Raw genomic sequence first — 14,479 nt, 5'->3', positions numbered from 1 at the left:
GTTAGTGTGAAGGCATAATGAGGGGGAAGCACTTTTAAACACGTAGGAGAAACATGTTCCTTGGTTTTTGTGACCAAACCGTGGACACATTTACATCTGGACTTAGTGCCATCCTTCATGTTTTGATACAGCACTCGGCGAATCTCACTCAAGACCACAGCATAAGGAACAATTTAAAGTCCCTCCTTGCCCGTAAGCATGGTTGAAATTAAACAGAACATTTCAGGCTTTATCACAAAGTCGTCTCTCTGTGGTATTGAAAAAATGAACGTGTCTTTTGTAGCATTATTTTAGGACCGGTTTGGTTGCTATAAGTTATTGGAGTTGAAAAGTTCATGCCCTCAGGGGAAAGTAAGACTTCAGTATATACTTGAGAGCGCTCATGGGAAGCTGCTGCTTGAAATTGCCCTTTACCGTGGTATTTTCCCAGGCTCCTGTCTGGGACGGAGGTGCCTGAGAGAGTGCGAGAAAGAGAGACCCCCTCCCTTCACCCTCCCCCAATACTCCTAGGTCACAAAACATCAACAAAATATTAAGAACCCGAGACACTTCCTTTTTGAGAAGAAACATTATGGTATGGACATAAAAGTATTATGTCATTTTATGATCCTATAAAAATGCATGCTCTCCAGAAAGTTAAAGAAATACATATATCCATAACCTATCACAAACACCGAGCGTGGGTGCCATTCACACATTCTTTTTCTCCCTTCCGCCTTTTTCTTTCTCCTTTGTCCATTTTAACGGATCTTTATTATAGACTCCCTAGTATTCAGGCATTAGAGGTACAGGAATAAGGATACAATTTGAATTGTATGGTGCTTACTGCCCTACCTATTTTGTTAGGAAGTGTAGAGAATGTTAACATTCACATGACCCACCCACACCCTCCAACTGGTAGATGGGACAGCTGTTGACAGATACCCCCTGTCCTTGGGAAGCATAGACTGCCCCGCCCATTGATGTGTAGTCTGGCTGTGTGACCACATTCCACCAGTGAGATGTGAGCAGACAGGATCTGTGCCCCCTCTAAGCAGGAGTGCTGAACCCCCTGCTGGCGTGGCTTGCTTCTCTCTCCTCTTTGATGGAAGGATAGGATGATGCAGGTCAGGGATGCTCCTTGGACTTCGATACAAGTGGAGGGGATCTGGGCTGCAGAGCTGTAGCCCACCTGTAGCCTTTAAGGAGAGCCAGGCAGGAGCGTTCGATGTTGTAAACCATTTGAGATCTACTGCAGCAAGAGTGGTCTAATCCCGGTCTTCTTGCGGTCCCTAGAAAGCAGGCCCTGTGCTCTCACTGGCACACCCCGTCCTACCCAGTGTATCCTGCTTTAGTATGTTTCACGGGGCTTATCATTACCAGTCATTTTGTAGATGAATATTTGATTATTGTCTCTTCCTTCCATTAGAATGTAAGTCCATGAGGACAGGGATTCTGTTCATTTCTCTATCTGTAGTGCTTGTCATATTGAGTACCATCAGGGAGACTGGTAAGTGAGTGGGTCAAGTGAGACTCGTGTGAGATGAATTACAGTCTCATTCCAGAATGCCGACATTCATCTTACAATACTCTGCCAGTTCTTCCTTTACAAAGTATGGTGTTCATCCTAGTGATGAACTTCAAAAGGTTTTCCTTACATTAAAGATTAAAATATATACAGTTACACCTAGAACAGATTCCTGTCACTTGGTATAACTCACGCATATGGAGAAGTGACACTGGGAATGAGATATATTTAGAAATGGATTCCTTGTACATATCCCTGGCACATGATTTAGAAGAAAAGTTTTCTGAAATTTTAGCAAAAAGATTGTCTTTATCTGTGTATGCTGCTTATTCTTCTAGTTTTGCAAGAACACATAACATCAAACTTTAAACAAACATTGCACAGTTCTTCATCTTTGGAGCAACCCCCCCATTTTTCCTTCAGGTGCCAATTTGCTCTTGAAGCTCTCAGTCCATCTTGATGTTGATCTTCATTGCCCCTTTATGTGTAAACACAGAATCCTAGCTTCAGTTTGCCGTGCATTTCTCCATAATACAGATAATGGGTTGCCTACTAGGAAGTAGATCTTACTCATGGGCCTAGGAAAAGAATTTGATTGTATCTCTTCAGTGTTCTACCTGAGAAATATGCCTGTCATTTCTAAAGCACCTTTGATTTCGATGGAAAAGAAGTATTTGCAAGACAGTCTTGTCTTTTTTTTTTCTCTGTAATGACAAATGTGTTCACGGTTTCAGGAAGATTTAATGCTGCTATTTAATTTCTTTAGCAGAGATCATCTTGGTTATATGCCTTTGTCTAGGTTTTCTTTCAGAGTCATGAGCATTGGTTTAATATTCCAGATATCCATCTCTCCTCGAACAACCAATTTTTTCCACTTACCAAGTGACCCCTCAGCCCCCATCATAATGGTGGGTCCGGGAACTGGCATAGCACCCTTCATTGGTTTCCTGCAACACAGGTGTGTGCTTTCTTTGACTACTGAGAAAATGTATCCCTTGTGATCCTGGGTGGAAATATAATAGCCTTTTTGTTTCTTCAGTGCTTGTTTTGGATATTGGACTTCGGTTGTAAAAGTTTTATTTTAAAAAATAACTATCAAATGTGTGATAGCATAGCATAATTTGTCACCATGGGAAAAGTAAACATGATGTCTTCCAGAGGTTTTGTTTTGTATTAGAACTTCCCTTTTTTACTGTAGCACTTTCTTTTTCTTTTATTTTCCCAGCCGCACTATAGTTTATAACGTATGTAGTTGGGGACAAATTTCAGGCACACCTTTAAGCTGTGATGATGTATAGGCTGTTCCATCTATTACTTAACTAGGTAAAATTGCTACTAACAGACATCCAGTTATACCAGAAGTTTCAAAGTTAAACCCAAATGTCGGTAATTTTCAGCAGATTGATATTAGTAGATGTGTTATTGTATCAGTGCAGAACTATTTGATATAAAATAAATTGTGCTTCTCTCCTTGTTTGTGAAATAATGAACAATTCTTTGCTGGTCCCCAGATAGTGGTGTAATATCCTTTGGACAAAATCTTTTTGTTGTTTTTAGTTTTAATTTTTTTCTTAAAGGAAGCAAAGAGTAATGGCAGACATTCCTGAAACCCTTCATAGCAGATCATTCTGCCATTTAAAGCCCTGGGCCACTTTTCCGTTACGTTAATTAAGAGTTAATTTTATTCACAAAGTTGCTATTAATATTTAATGTAGAAATTAGTGTAGGTTTCACACTGGGATATTTTGAATTCTCCACATAGATGCCATACAGAGCTTGTAGGTGTCTGTAGCACACAGATGCACGTGCTTGTGGGGCTGGGTGTCTGATGGGGGCGCTTGGGAGCCCTGTGGGCAGGACTGTGTTAACTCAGGGGCTAAACTCACAGTGATGGTGAATCCTGTCTGGATTGGTTGGTGGTATTTCTGACCAAATAGATTGGTTTTACATATTCTTTATATCCCACATCTCAACTTTCTTTTGCACGTAGAGAGAAACTCCAAGAACAACATCCAGATGGACACTTTGGAGCAATGTGGTTGTTTTTTGGCTGCCGCCATAAGGATCGGGATTATTTATTCAGGTACTATACAATTCTAGTATTGGAAGACTCCAACAATGGGTATACAGTTCTCATTTCAGACCTTTTAACTTTAAATGACAAACCTCTCAGTAACCTATTATATATTGTATTTCAGAGAGGAGCTCAGACATTTCCACCAGCGTGGAATCCTGACTCACTTGAAGGTTTCCTTCTCAAGAGATGCTCCTGTTGGAGAGGAGGAAGCCCCAGTGAAGTATGTGCAAGACAACATCCGTCTTCACAGCGAGCAGGTGGCAAAGCTGCTTCTTCATGAGCACGGCTGTATTTACGTCTGTGGGTAAGTGGCAATCACTCAAATGCCAGGTAGGCGAAGGCAGTTGATAATATTGATTAAACGAACCAGGGCCATTAATAATCTAGACAGGTTGGGATGAGAGATTTGATTCTTAAGTATAAGAATAGAAATACAAGTTCTGAGATGATTTTAACATTTAATAGCCAAGAAGTTGTCATCATCAGGGAAATAGAAGTGAAGTCAGTTCTTGCATTTCAGAATACATTGTGCCATATTGAATACAGGTTTGAGCCTTTGAAAGTTTTATTTGGTGTTCAGATGCTGATCATTTAACTTGAAGTCTCAGGATTGATTTTGTTGTGTCCAAGAATATGTGATATGTGCATTTGACCTGGCTAAGGAAAACCATGGTTTTGGCTCTGAGAATGTGGATCTAAAGATCCTTTTTTTTTTTTTTTAAGGCATAATTTGTAATGTCAAAGTTGACGGTAAGCCAGGAATCATTTTTATGTTGAGTTTTATATACTTTCTGAGGCAAGATCTGTTACAGAAACCCAAAATTGCCATAAATAAAAATTTTAGAAACTTACCAACTTGTTTTAATGGAATTCAAAAAAACTGTGCTAATTAAAAAGGTCTTTTGAGTAAGAAATAGCTCTTTTTAATTCTGGCACATCCCAGGCATTTAAAACTTACATACATCACCAAGTCAGGTGTGGTTTTTGTTGTTGTTGTTGTTGTTACCTGTGATACCAAAGCAGAAATACTGATACAGTGGCCTAGAATATAGATATAAATATAATAGAAACAAGTTTTATAAAACAACTTTTTCTATGTACTTCTCATGATATGTTGTGGTAACTTCTGTTTTATTGTTTTTTAAAAATTGATTTTGCCTCCTAAGTTGATTTTATGACCCGTTCATGGATTTTTGACTCTCAGTTGAGAAACCCTGCTTTAGGTTGATGAAGGGCATAGATTCTGGACATTGTGCTGGTTTACATTTTCATTTAGTTTTTAAAGAAGTGTTTGACCTTTACTTTGTAGATAGATAGAGCTGTCAGTGTTGAACAGGCTGGAATTTTAAAGATTCTGTTTATTTATTTGAGAGAGAGAGCACAAGCACAAGTGGGGGGAGCAGCAGAGGGAGAGGGAGAAGCAGACCCCCAGCTGAGCAGGGAGCCCGAGGTGGGACTTGATCCCAAGACCCTAGAATCATGACCTGAGCCAAAGGCAGACACTTAACTGACTGATCCACCCAGGCGTCCCCAGGCTGGAGTTTTAGTTGTATGTCTAACTAATAGAGGCAAAGTCACTTGTACAAATACATGAATACTGGGAAATGACAGCTTGGAGAATATCTTAAAGGTCCAAACACGTTAACCCAGACATCGCCTTTTACAATCACTGGTGCTTCACTTTTCCCATCTGCACAGTGGAACTGATAGTGTTCATGACAGTGGTCAGTGGCGGGGGCTCAGAACGAGACCCCATGGCACCCTAATGCGGACCAGCCCCTTGGCGGGAGTGGACCTGTCCCTAAGTCCAGGGGACACTGTCCCAAGTGGGGGAGCCTTATGCTGCTGATAGTCAAGTAAGAAGACAGAGGGGACCAGTAGCTTTGGCAACTGGCAGCCACTAGGGCCATGGGAAGGGCTGTGGGGATGGAAGCTCCGTCAGAGTGGTTGAGGGGAAGCATGATGAGGAAGTCGAGGTGGCCACTGGAGACACCTTTTTCAAGAAATGTTACTGTAAGGGGCAGGACAAGTTCTTTTGCGGACATATTAGTGTTTTGTCCAACTTTTACTCATTCAACAACATTTGGTGCCTCCTGAGTGCTTTGGCACGGTTCAGATGTTGAGGGATGCAAGGCTAAGTGAGCCACACTCCGTGCCCACAGACTGCACACTCCCTGGCGGGAAAGCCACATCAGCAGGTGCTCACAGTATAGCAGATGCCATGTCGGGGCTGCAGGGGCACACAGGAGAGCCCCTCCCCCGTCCTACAAATGAATAAGCTAAAACATGGCAAAGCACTTAGAGCCAGGCCCATAACTGAGTTCTCAGTAAGTGTGTCTGTTAATAATTGCGTGCACGCACGTGTGCGCACATGAAGGCTTGTAGGCATAAAGCCTTGTTGCCCTTGGGAATGCAAGTTCTGCTGTGTGCCCGGAGAACGAAGGGAGGTATGAGAGAGATGAGCAGGAGCCTGGTTTACGAGGTCATTAGACACTTATTGAAGACTCAATGCTCCCGGAACATGGACGCCTTGGAGGGTCTTTCAGCTGTGAATGATGTGGTCAGCTTTGCCAGTTGGATTGGTCACTGGGTAGAGGTCTTACGGATGACAGGCTGGGACACCTGTTGGGACGCTTCCCAGAGAAATAGAGGGAGGGCCAGGCTGGGCGATGGTAGAGTCAGTGGGAGTTAGATTTGTGAATTATGGAGGCTTTGGTAGAGATTCTTGTTTTCTAAGCATCGATGCTGTTCTTTTTTTCTAGAGATGCTAAGAATATGGCCAAAGATGTCAATGATACCCTTGTGGAAATAATCAGCAAAGAGGCTGGAATTGAAAAACTAGAAGCAATGAAAACATTGGCTACTTTGAAAGAAGAAAAACGGTATCTTCAGGATATTTGGTCATAAAATCAGAAAATAAAGGAAGAGAATGATGCTTTTTTGGCTCAAAGTAGTAAAAGACCATTTGGCTGAAACAGACTTTCCATTTTTTTAAAAATTAAAAATTTTTTTGGAGGAGATAGAGTGGGAGTGGGTTGCCTTCCCGCGACAGCAGCCTTCTGATTGGGTTTCCCCGCAGCCCCTCTGCGCTCCCCACGCCGACTTCAGCTTGGGCTCCTGAGCTGAGGGGCAGCCCTCCTGCCCAGCACCACACATCACAGGTGCCGCCTCCAGGTCACAGGGAAGGCGTCTGTCTGTGTCACGGGGCTTCCCAGCATGGAAGTGGGCACACGCGCCCACCACGTAGATGGTTAAAGCCTGTGAACTTACGTTGCCAGTTTTAAAATAGGAAAAATAATTTATTTTTATATGAACTCTACTGTAAAGATTACTATTAATGTATTAAAATTAACTCTGTATAGTTACTTGTTTATCCAGACAGTTCCTGACTTGGGATTGACAACGATGTAAAAAGCCATACACGTTCAGTAGAAACGGGACTTCAGATTTTGAGTGTGGATCTTCTCTCAGGCTGCTGGCGAGTGATCACATCCTTGCTTCTGATGCTAGGCAGCGGCAGCAGTCTCCAGGGTCAACAGCCATCTGTGCCCACACAACCATTTTGTCACTTTCAGTGCAGTATTCAGCCCATTACATGAGCGATTCCCTATTACGTGACTGTAGGCTCCTGTTTAAGTGCTCTGAGCACATGTGAGGTAGGGTAGACCAAGCTGTGGTATTTGGTGTCTTAAGTGCTTTTTGACCTAACAATATTTTCAATTTTTAATGAATGTGTCAGGATGTAACTTCCCTATAAGTTAAGGAAGATGTGTATAACTTTATCACATGGTTATTTATTACCAAAACTATATTTCTGATAAAAAAATATTAAGGTAATGCTCAGAGATTTTTTTTCGATGATTTTAGAAATGTGAAATATATTTTAAAATTCTGTTATATGATTTATTTATCACAATTACTTCTTCATCTCCCAGTTCTAGAATTTAGAGAAATTTGCATTCAGTTTATAGGTGCGAGCAAGTATATATTTTAGTAAAACTACAACCCCCCCATTCTTCCTCTGTGTTCTTTTTGGCATATTTTTAGTTTCCGTACATTATCTTAACCCCATGATAGCGATCAAATTGTATCCTAGGCTTAAAATGCCTGCCTAAATTAGTATCCTTATATTTTTAAAAATTCCTACTGTGTTCTGAATATTTACGTCCCTCCAAATTGCTGTGTTCCAGTGTTAACCTCCGTTACAATGACAGTAAGAGGTGGGGCCTCTGGGAGGCGCTTAGGTCAGGAGGGTGGAGCCCTCAGGCATGGCATCGGTGCCCTGACGAGAGGCCCCACAGAGCTCGTGGCCCCTTCTGCCTGGTGAGGACACGGCAGGCGCAGTCTGTAGCTAGAAGGGAGCTCTCGCCAGAACCTGACCCCACCCTCACCCCACTCTTGGACCCCACTCTCCAGCCTCCAGGACGGAGAGAAATAAATCCTTGTTTATGAGCCACCCACTGTCTGGTGTTTTGTTACAGCCGCCCGAATGGACTATGCCAATTCCCAGTGACAAGTTCTCTTAAAACTTGTCAGAACAGAAAACAGTGTCAAAGGGTATGATTAATTTTTCTAGGCTCTGGTGTATGTTGGTTTTTTTAGTCAAGAGATTGGCATTTGAAAAACCTCTACCTGTCAAAGGATTCTGGTCATTTTGAAAAATAATGTTAAGATTTTATCAAGCTTTATCGCTATTTAATCTCTAGTCTTATTTCATATATTTTGTGATGGAAACAAACCTAAAAAGCAGAACATATCAAGCGAATCTGGTTACAGATCTAATTATATGCATATACTGTATGTATCAGCCAACACAGACGGGTTGAGAACCTTAAAAAGGACAAAGAACAACGTTCTTTACTGGTGTCACAGGATGGAATAAGAACTCGTGTTCACCTACCACGGTTGTCTGTGAACGGGACCCCAGAGCTGACCCGGAAAGAGAAACTACAAATACGCCATCCTAGTGGGTGCTGGCACTGCCCTCAGCTGTCTCGTCCACCTCCAGCATCCACGTTACTCCTGCTAGGCGGCGTTAGACACCAAGTGCTAGGGCGCGTCCGTCGGCTCGCTCACAGCCTCACCACAGGACGATAGTGAAAATAACATGAGAAACAGCTCTTACAGCCTGTTAGGTGAGCTTAGTGGAGGTCCGGGTCTCTCGCTAGATGGTCCATGACCTCTCCGAGGAAAAGTTTCAAGGTGGTTTCGATGTCCCAGGGGCAGGATTTTGTCCATCTAACCACAGTGGGCTGCCCCCCATCCCAGGGGCTAGACACAGTGGTGCTGTAGGGCTGTCTCAGGCCCTAACCAGGGGCCTCGCCAGGTCCTCTGACCTGTATGTAGGCGTGGGGAGCGTCCCTGAATATCCAAACTCCACCAGATCTTGAATACCACTAATTTTACCCAAGAGAGAGCTTTCTAACCTCAGTCATTCTAACAAGCCACTGTTGGACCCCTTGTTTTCAGCACCAGTGCTGATCAGGGAAAGTCACCAAAGAGCTGGGGCAGCTAGCTGTCTGCAATGTGGGTTTTTTCACTAGAATGCTAAGTGCACCCAGAGGGTTCTTTACTCTGTGTAACACACTTACGTATCTGTGCCAAGGATTTCTACACTCAGATAAAATTGAATTTGACAGAAAACTAGATGTATATGCCACATCCGACAAACTAGGCACTTCATTGCTTTCCAATATACTTGGATTGGAAATTGATTATGAACTAGGCCATAGAGAAAACAATTGCATAAAATAAGGCATTGTTCTCTGACCCTAATGGAGTTAATGAATTATACAAAGCTATCCACAGAGCACATAATAAAAACATATGAAAATGATCCATGGCATAGGAGGAAATAAAAATGGATTATAGAATATTTGGAACTGATTTCTCTTAGACTACTAAATAAATGTACATGGGTACAGCCAAAACAATACCCAGAGGGGGGTTTCCCCCATTTCTGCTTTGTCAGGTACTGCTCGGTACTGTGGGTACAGCAGTGAGCAAAACGTGAAACACCTCTGTTCTCAGGAAGGTTACATTCTATGTTGAGAAGAGACGTATCTGAATAAATCGATGTACCAGTTATATGCGTCTGGGAAGGCGGTACAGGCTGTGGTCTGAAGGAGGTCTGGTCTACAGTATTCAGGGGCGAGGCACCTTCGGGGTGGGTAGTCAGGGACAGTCTCACTGGGAAAGGGAAAAACTTGAAAGGGCCAGGGGAGCTGATGTGGGAAACAGGCAAAAGAACATTTTTCTTACTACTTACAGCCTATTGACAGGTCCTTGAAACAGGCAGAGTGATGTTCTTCTAGGAACTCAGCTGCCTTGATGTTATTACTCTGCTAAGGGCAAAAGGAAATCCTAGCTCGACCAACAGCCGCCCCCCCCCCCCCACCGCCCCAATCCTGTAGGTCTACTTTAACGTATAAAAATTCCTTTGGAAACTTCCTTTATCTCTAAACCCCCTAAGATACATGTTGGCAATCATCCCCCGAGCATATGGCCCACCAATACACATCTGAAGGGTCTTATGACTAAGGTTTTATTTATTTATCATTTATATAGATGATAATAAATGACCTTTTCCCAACAATAGCTAACCCCCTCAAGGTCCTGGAAACCTGGCTTCCCAAATTCCTTAGAGACTTATTGCTGTCCCTAACCCCCTCCCAAATTGTAAGTATACAATGGGCCACTCCTCATGACCCCAGTGCGGCTCTTTCTACCCACGGGTCCTGCCCCATGCTTTAATAAAACCACCTTTTTGCACCAAAGATGTCTCAAGGATTCTTTCTTGGCCGTTGGCTTTGAACCCTAACGTTTTCCTACATCAGAGCCAGCCACTGTGGATTTCTTCCGGCTGAGGGGGACAGGAGAGAGGCCCTGAGGGGTAGGGCAGTGTCTGCAGTGGGAGGAACAGAGGAGGGTAGGTCTGATGGTGCCTGCCTGGAGGCCACTGTAGGTTAATGCGTTTACCCCGAGTGTCTAGAGAGCTACCTGATAGGAGGCATAACGTGATCTAGCTTCCACTCTGGAGGGCCTACTCCCGCTGTCCTGGGGAAGCCAGGGATCAGAGCAGCTAAACCTCAGAGAGCTGACATGATACAAAAGGTCAGGGGGGATCATCAAATCAGGCTCACGAGAGTCAGACATCTTAACCAGTGTTGACCTTTACTAACGTCAGGTGTGCAGGTGATTTCAGGACACAGGTGACGTGCCGAGAAATCTAGGACTGCCTCCACTGCTGCTCCCCTGTCCTTCCTTCTCAGGCCCTTAGGCCCTGGCTGAGATTTAGCATATGCATGTCACAGAGGGGGCATCCCTCATACAAAAGGAGCTATTTAGGTCAAGGAATGTCTTCATTTTACATGACAAAAATCACACAGAGAATGTAACATTTTCTGGAAAGCCAAGCCTCATACATCTTCCATCCTGGGTTTATTTATATTGCACATGCTGGACAAACTGCCCAAAGTATTCAGTATTTGCATCAAGGGTACGAAACAGTCCAAGTAAAAGAAATAATGTTAAGCAAACCCACCCACATGCTGTTTAGAAGAGACAAGACTCACTTTAAGTTTGAAAGCTTGGAAAAGGACATGCCATGCACGCAAGAAAGCAGATGAACAATATAAACAGGAAACTTAAAGGAAGAAATGCTAGTAGAGAGATTTTCATGGTGATTAGAGTTAATAAGGAAGACATGAAAATCCCAAGTATGCACTTAATAACAAAGCTCTGAAATATATACATTTGTCAGAAAAGATAAAAGGAGGAAAAGCCAAATCTAAAATCCCAATTGGGAAATGCAATACCCCGTTCTTAGCGGAAAGAACGAGCAGACAAAACAGTAAACATTTAGAAGATTTTTAGCAACAGAACCAACAGGGCTGATAGACATATAGAGCATCCTGACAGTGACCCCTTCAGAACAGGCTTCTGTTCTAGTTGATACTGAATATTTGTCAGAGTAGATCAACTTCCAGAAAGATGGAGACCATACGATGGGTTTTCTAAGAATCAAAAGGCAATACCTAAATGAAACTAGAAAAATCCCCAACTGTTTAAAAAATAAGCAACGCACAAAATAACTCATGAGTCAAAGAAAACTCACAAAGGAAATTAGAAAATATTTTGAAGAAGGAAAAAAGGACATACCAAAATTTGTAGTATGTGCCTCGATCAGTGCTCTGGGTCTCCATGGGTGGGTCTAAATTCCTACAAAAAAAGCTTAGAAGTCAATGATTTAAGCTCATATATTGGGAAGCTAGAAAAGGGCCAATAAATGAAGCACCAAGAATACAGAAGGATTAAAAAATTTATATGTATAGAAGGATATATCAAAGGTGAGAGAAGAATGAAATAAAATAGAAAAAAAATAAAATGTACAATAGAAAAAATCAGAAAGCCAAAGTGAATTTTTCAAGATTTTCCCAGCTTTACTGAGATATAAATAAAATTTTGTGTATTTAAAATGTACAGTGAGATGATTTGATATACGTACACTTTGTGATGACTATAATCAGGTTAATATATTTATCACCTCACATGCTTACCATTTGTATGTGGGATGAGAACACCACAGAGCACATTAGATTCCCCAGACCTTATTCATCTTGTAACTGGAGACTTTTAACCTTTGACCAGTGTCTCCCCATTTCCTCATCCTCCAGCCCTTCCCTGGCAACCACCATTCTGACCTTCTGGGTTATTTTTAGATTCCACATATGAGAGATCATACATTATTTGTCTTTCCCTGTCAGGCTTATTTCACTTAGCATAATGTCCTCTATGTTCATTCGCAAATGCCAGGATTTCCTTCTTTCTCATGGTTGAATAATATCCCATTGTGTGCATTGGTAAAGATAAACCGAGGCATAGTGAAAATTTTACAGTAATTTTATTTGAACAAAAATCAATTCAAATCAGACAGCACCAAAACAGGAGTTGTTAGGAGCTCTCCCCAGGCTGGAGCTAGGAGAAAGACTTTTCTAGAAAAGAAAGGGAAGCAAAGTGAGGACATCATTTGGTTGGCTATAGCTTCAGTGGTTGCATTATTTGGGATAGCCTTGTTGACTGTGATGGGTTGTACTTAGATTTTCATTTCTTAGCCCTGATGCATTACAGGCCATTTTCCAAAAGAAGCCCTGATTCCTGTTATTAGAGAACCCTGACAACCACTAATTTCTTTTCAATACCTATTATTTTGCCTTTTTCCAGACTGTGATATGATTAGAATTATACAACAGGTGGCTTTTTGGGTAAGTCTTCTTTCATTTAGCAAAATGTCTTTACGATTCCTACATTTGGTTTTGTGAGTCAGTATCGGGTTCCTCTTTACGACAAAGTAGTATTCTGTTGTATGGATATATGACTGCTTATTCATTCACCGATTGAAGGGAATCTTCTGTGTAAACATAAGATTTTAATTCACTTGCAGAAGCACACAGGAGTGGGATTTCTGGGTCAAATATTCAGTTTTTATTTTATTTTCCATTTTTTAAAAAAAATTCTAGGAAACTGCCCAATTGTCTTCCAAAGCGGCTGTCTCATTTTGCATTCCCTCCAGTGATGAGTGAACATTCCTGTATTTATTTTGAGAGCAGATTGGTAGGAGTTCAGCATTGTTAGCGCTTGCTTTGGGTACACTCCATGCCTCCAGCCACAGAGTTATAGATTTCTGCATTTAAACAGGAAATGCAAAACTTAACTTGGTAGCAATAGACGTTAGAAACACAAAGCAACAGAACTTGAGTTCCTTCAGTTCTGTTCTTCTGTATGACCACTTGAAGTTTTCCTTCCTGGTGGCTTTTTTAACATTTGGAAAACAATAATTTATTCCTTTCCAATTCTCTTAATAGGTGAAAAATGCTCTACGATGGAGGTAAAACCATGAGAAGTCTCCCCCTGCTGAAATGATATGCTCATTATGAAGCTCCACATGGAGCGAAAGGCAAATGTGGAAAAGTCTACCTCCACCTTTGAAATTCATTACCATCTGAATGTCAACACGGCCACCAGAGGTGCTCCTTCGATTTTGTTCTCTCTACACCATGTTTTCTCCAAGCCATCTTTTTTTCTGACGTGAAATTTTAAATCAAGTAAATCAGATAAAAAATATTTACAAATATCCAGAACCAACCCTAAAAATCATATAGTAAAACCCAAGCTTTAAAATCGTTCCTTAAAGATCAGCACACAGACACAGTGGAGAAAGCCATTAGCTCTGCAACAATAAAATATAAGCAAATGGAAAATTACCCAGAAAGAAAAGAATCCGATTTCAAGGCAGAATGTCAGGGGAAAGGACAAAAGATGTTGGCCTCGTGTTGGCAGAAGGAACAACTGGGCTTGTTTGAATATTTTTATTAATTTCACCCAGACCTGGACACTTCTCCCAAAGTGATGGCTTAAATATTTGTCAAACTTCAGCCATATTCTCAGCATCCTTTGGATGTTTTCCCTTAATAGAAATTGATGGTGAAGTTTCTAGGGCAGATATCTTCAGGAAAATGCTTCAACTGCAGAGACATTTGAAGGCTGTTAGAATCAATCCCCAAGATACACAGATACCAACACTATATCAACTTCTGGAATTTATTGTGAAATGTGATTCGTATAAATCTGACAAACTCACGCTTGTGTGTAAGATTTTCCTAACAATTCATGTATCTCTTCCCTCATGAGAAAAAATGTTTTTTTGAAATTAAAATTTAGAAGTGTTTTTCGATTAGCTATGGGTGAAGAGACAGGACAAACCTTGTTATATGTCCATTGAACATGAATGTGCTGAAATGTTAATTTTGACAAATAGGCAGAAGTTAAGGATCAAACTAGACATTGCAGTGTAATTCATTCAGGTGTTAGACCAATATGTAGCTACAAATTTCCCT

The 14,479-nt window shown here is 41.6% G+C and overlaps 1 protein-coding gene across 2 annotated transcripts in view; it reads left to right on the top strand.

Moving 5' to 3' along the window:
• The window catches only part of MTRR (5-methyltetrahydrofolate-homocysteine methyltransferase reductase), a 32,415-nt gene extending 24,137 nt beyond the window's left edge, over window positions 1–8,278 (top strand). For both annotated transcript variants that reach the window (XM_028122660.2, XM_028122661.2), the window contains exons 12-15: window positions 2,347–2,465; window positions 3,498–3,590; window positions 3,706–3,888; window positions 6,347–8,278. In XM_028122660.2, the coding sequence (XP_027978461.1) occupies window positions 2,347–2,465; window positions 3,498–3,590; window positions 3,706–3,888; window positions 6,347–6,491 (540 nt within the window). In that variant the 3' untranslated portion in view covers window positions 6,492–8,278. The remainder of the gene's footprint in view (window positions 1–2,346; window positions 2,466–3,497; window positions 3,591–3,705; window positions 3,889–6,346) is intronic.
• Window positions 8,279–14,479: the final 6,201 nt, after the last annotated feature.

This window comes from Eumetopias jubatus, unplaced genomic scaffold (assembly GCF_037043125.1).
Source record: "Eumetopias jubatus isolate StellerSeaLion01/CBP00866 unplaced genomic scaffold, mEumJub1_p1.0 scaffold_5, whole genome shotgun sequence".
NCBI lineage: Eukaryota > Metazoa > Chordata > Mammalia > Carnivora > Otariidae > Eumetopias > Eumetopias jubatus.
Note: the sequence above shows the minus strand (reverse complement) of the source record. Positions and strands in the feature narration are given on the sequence as shown.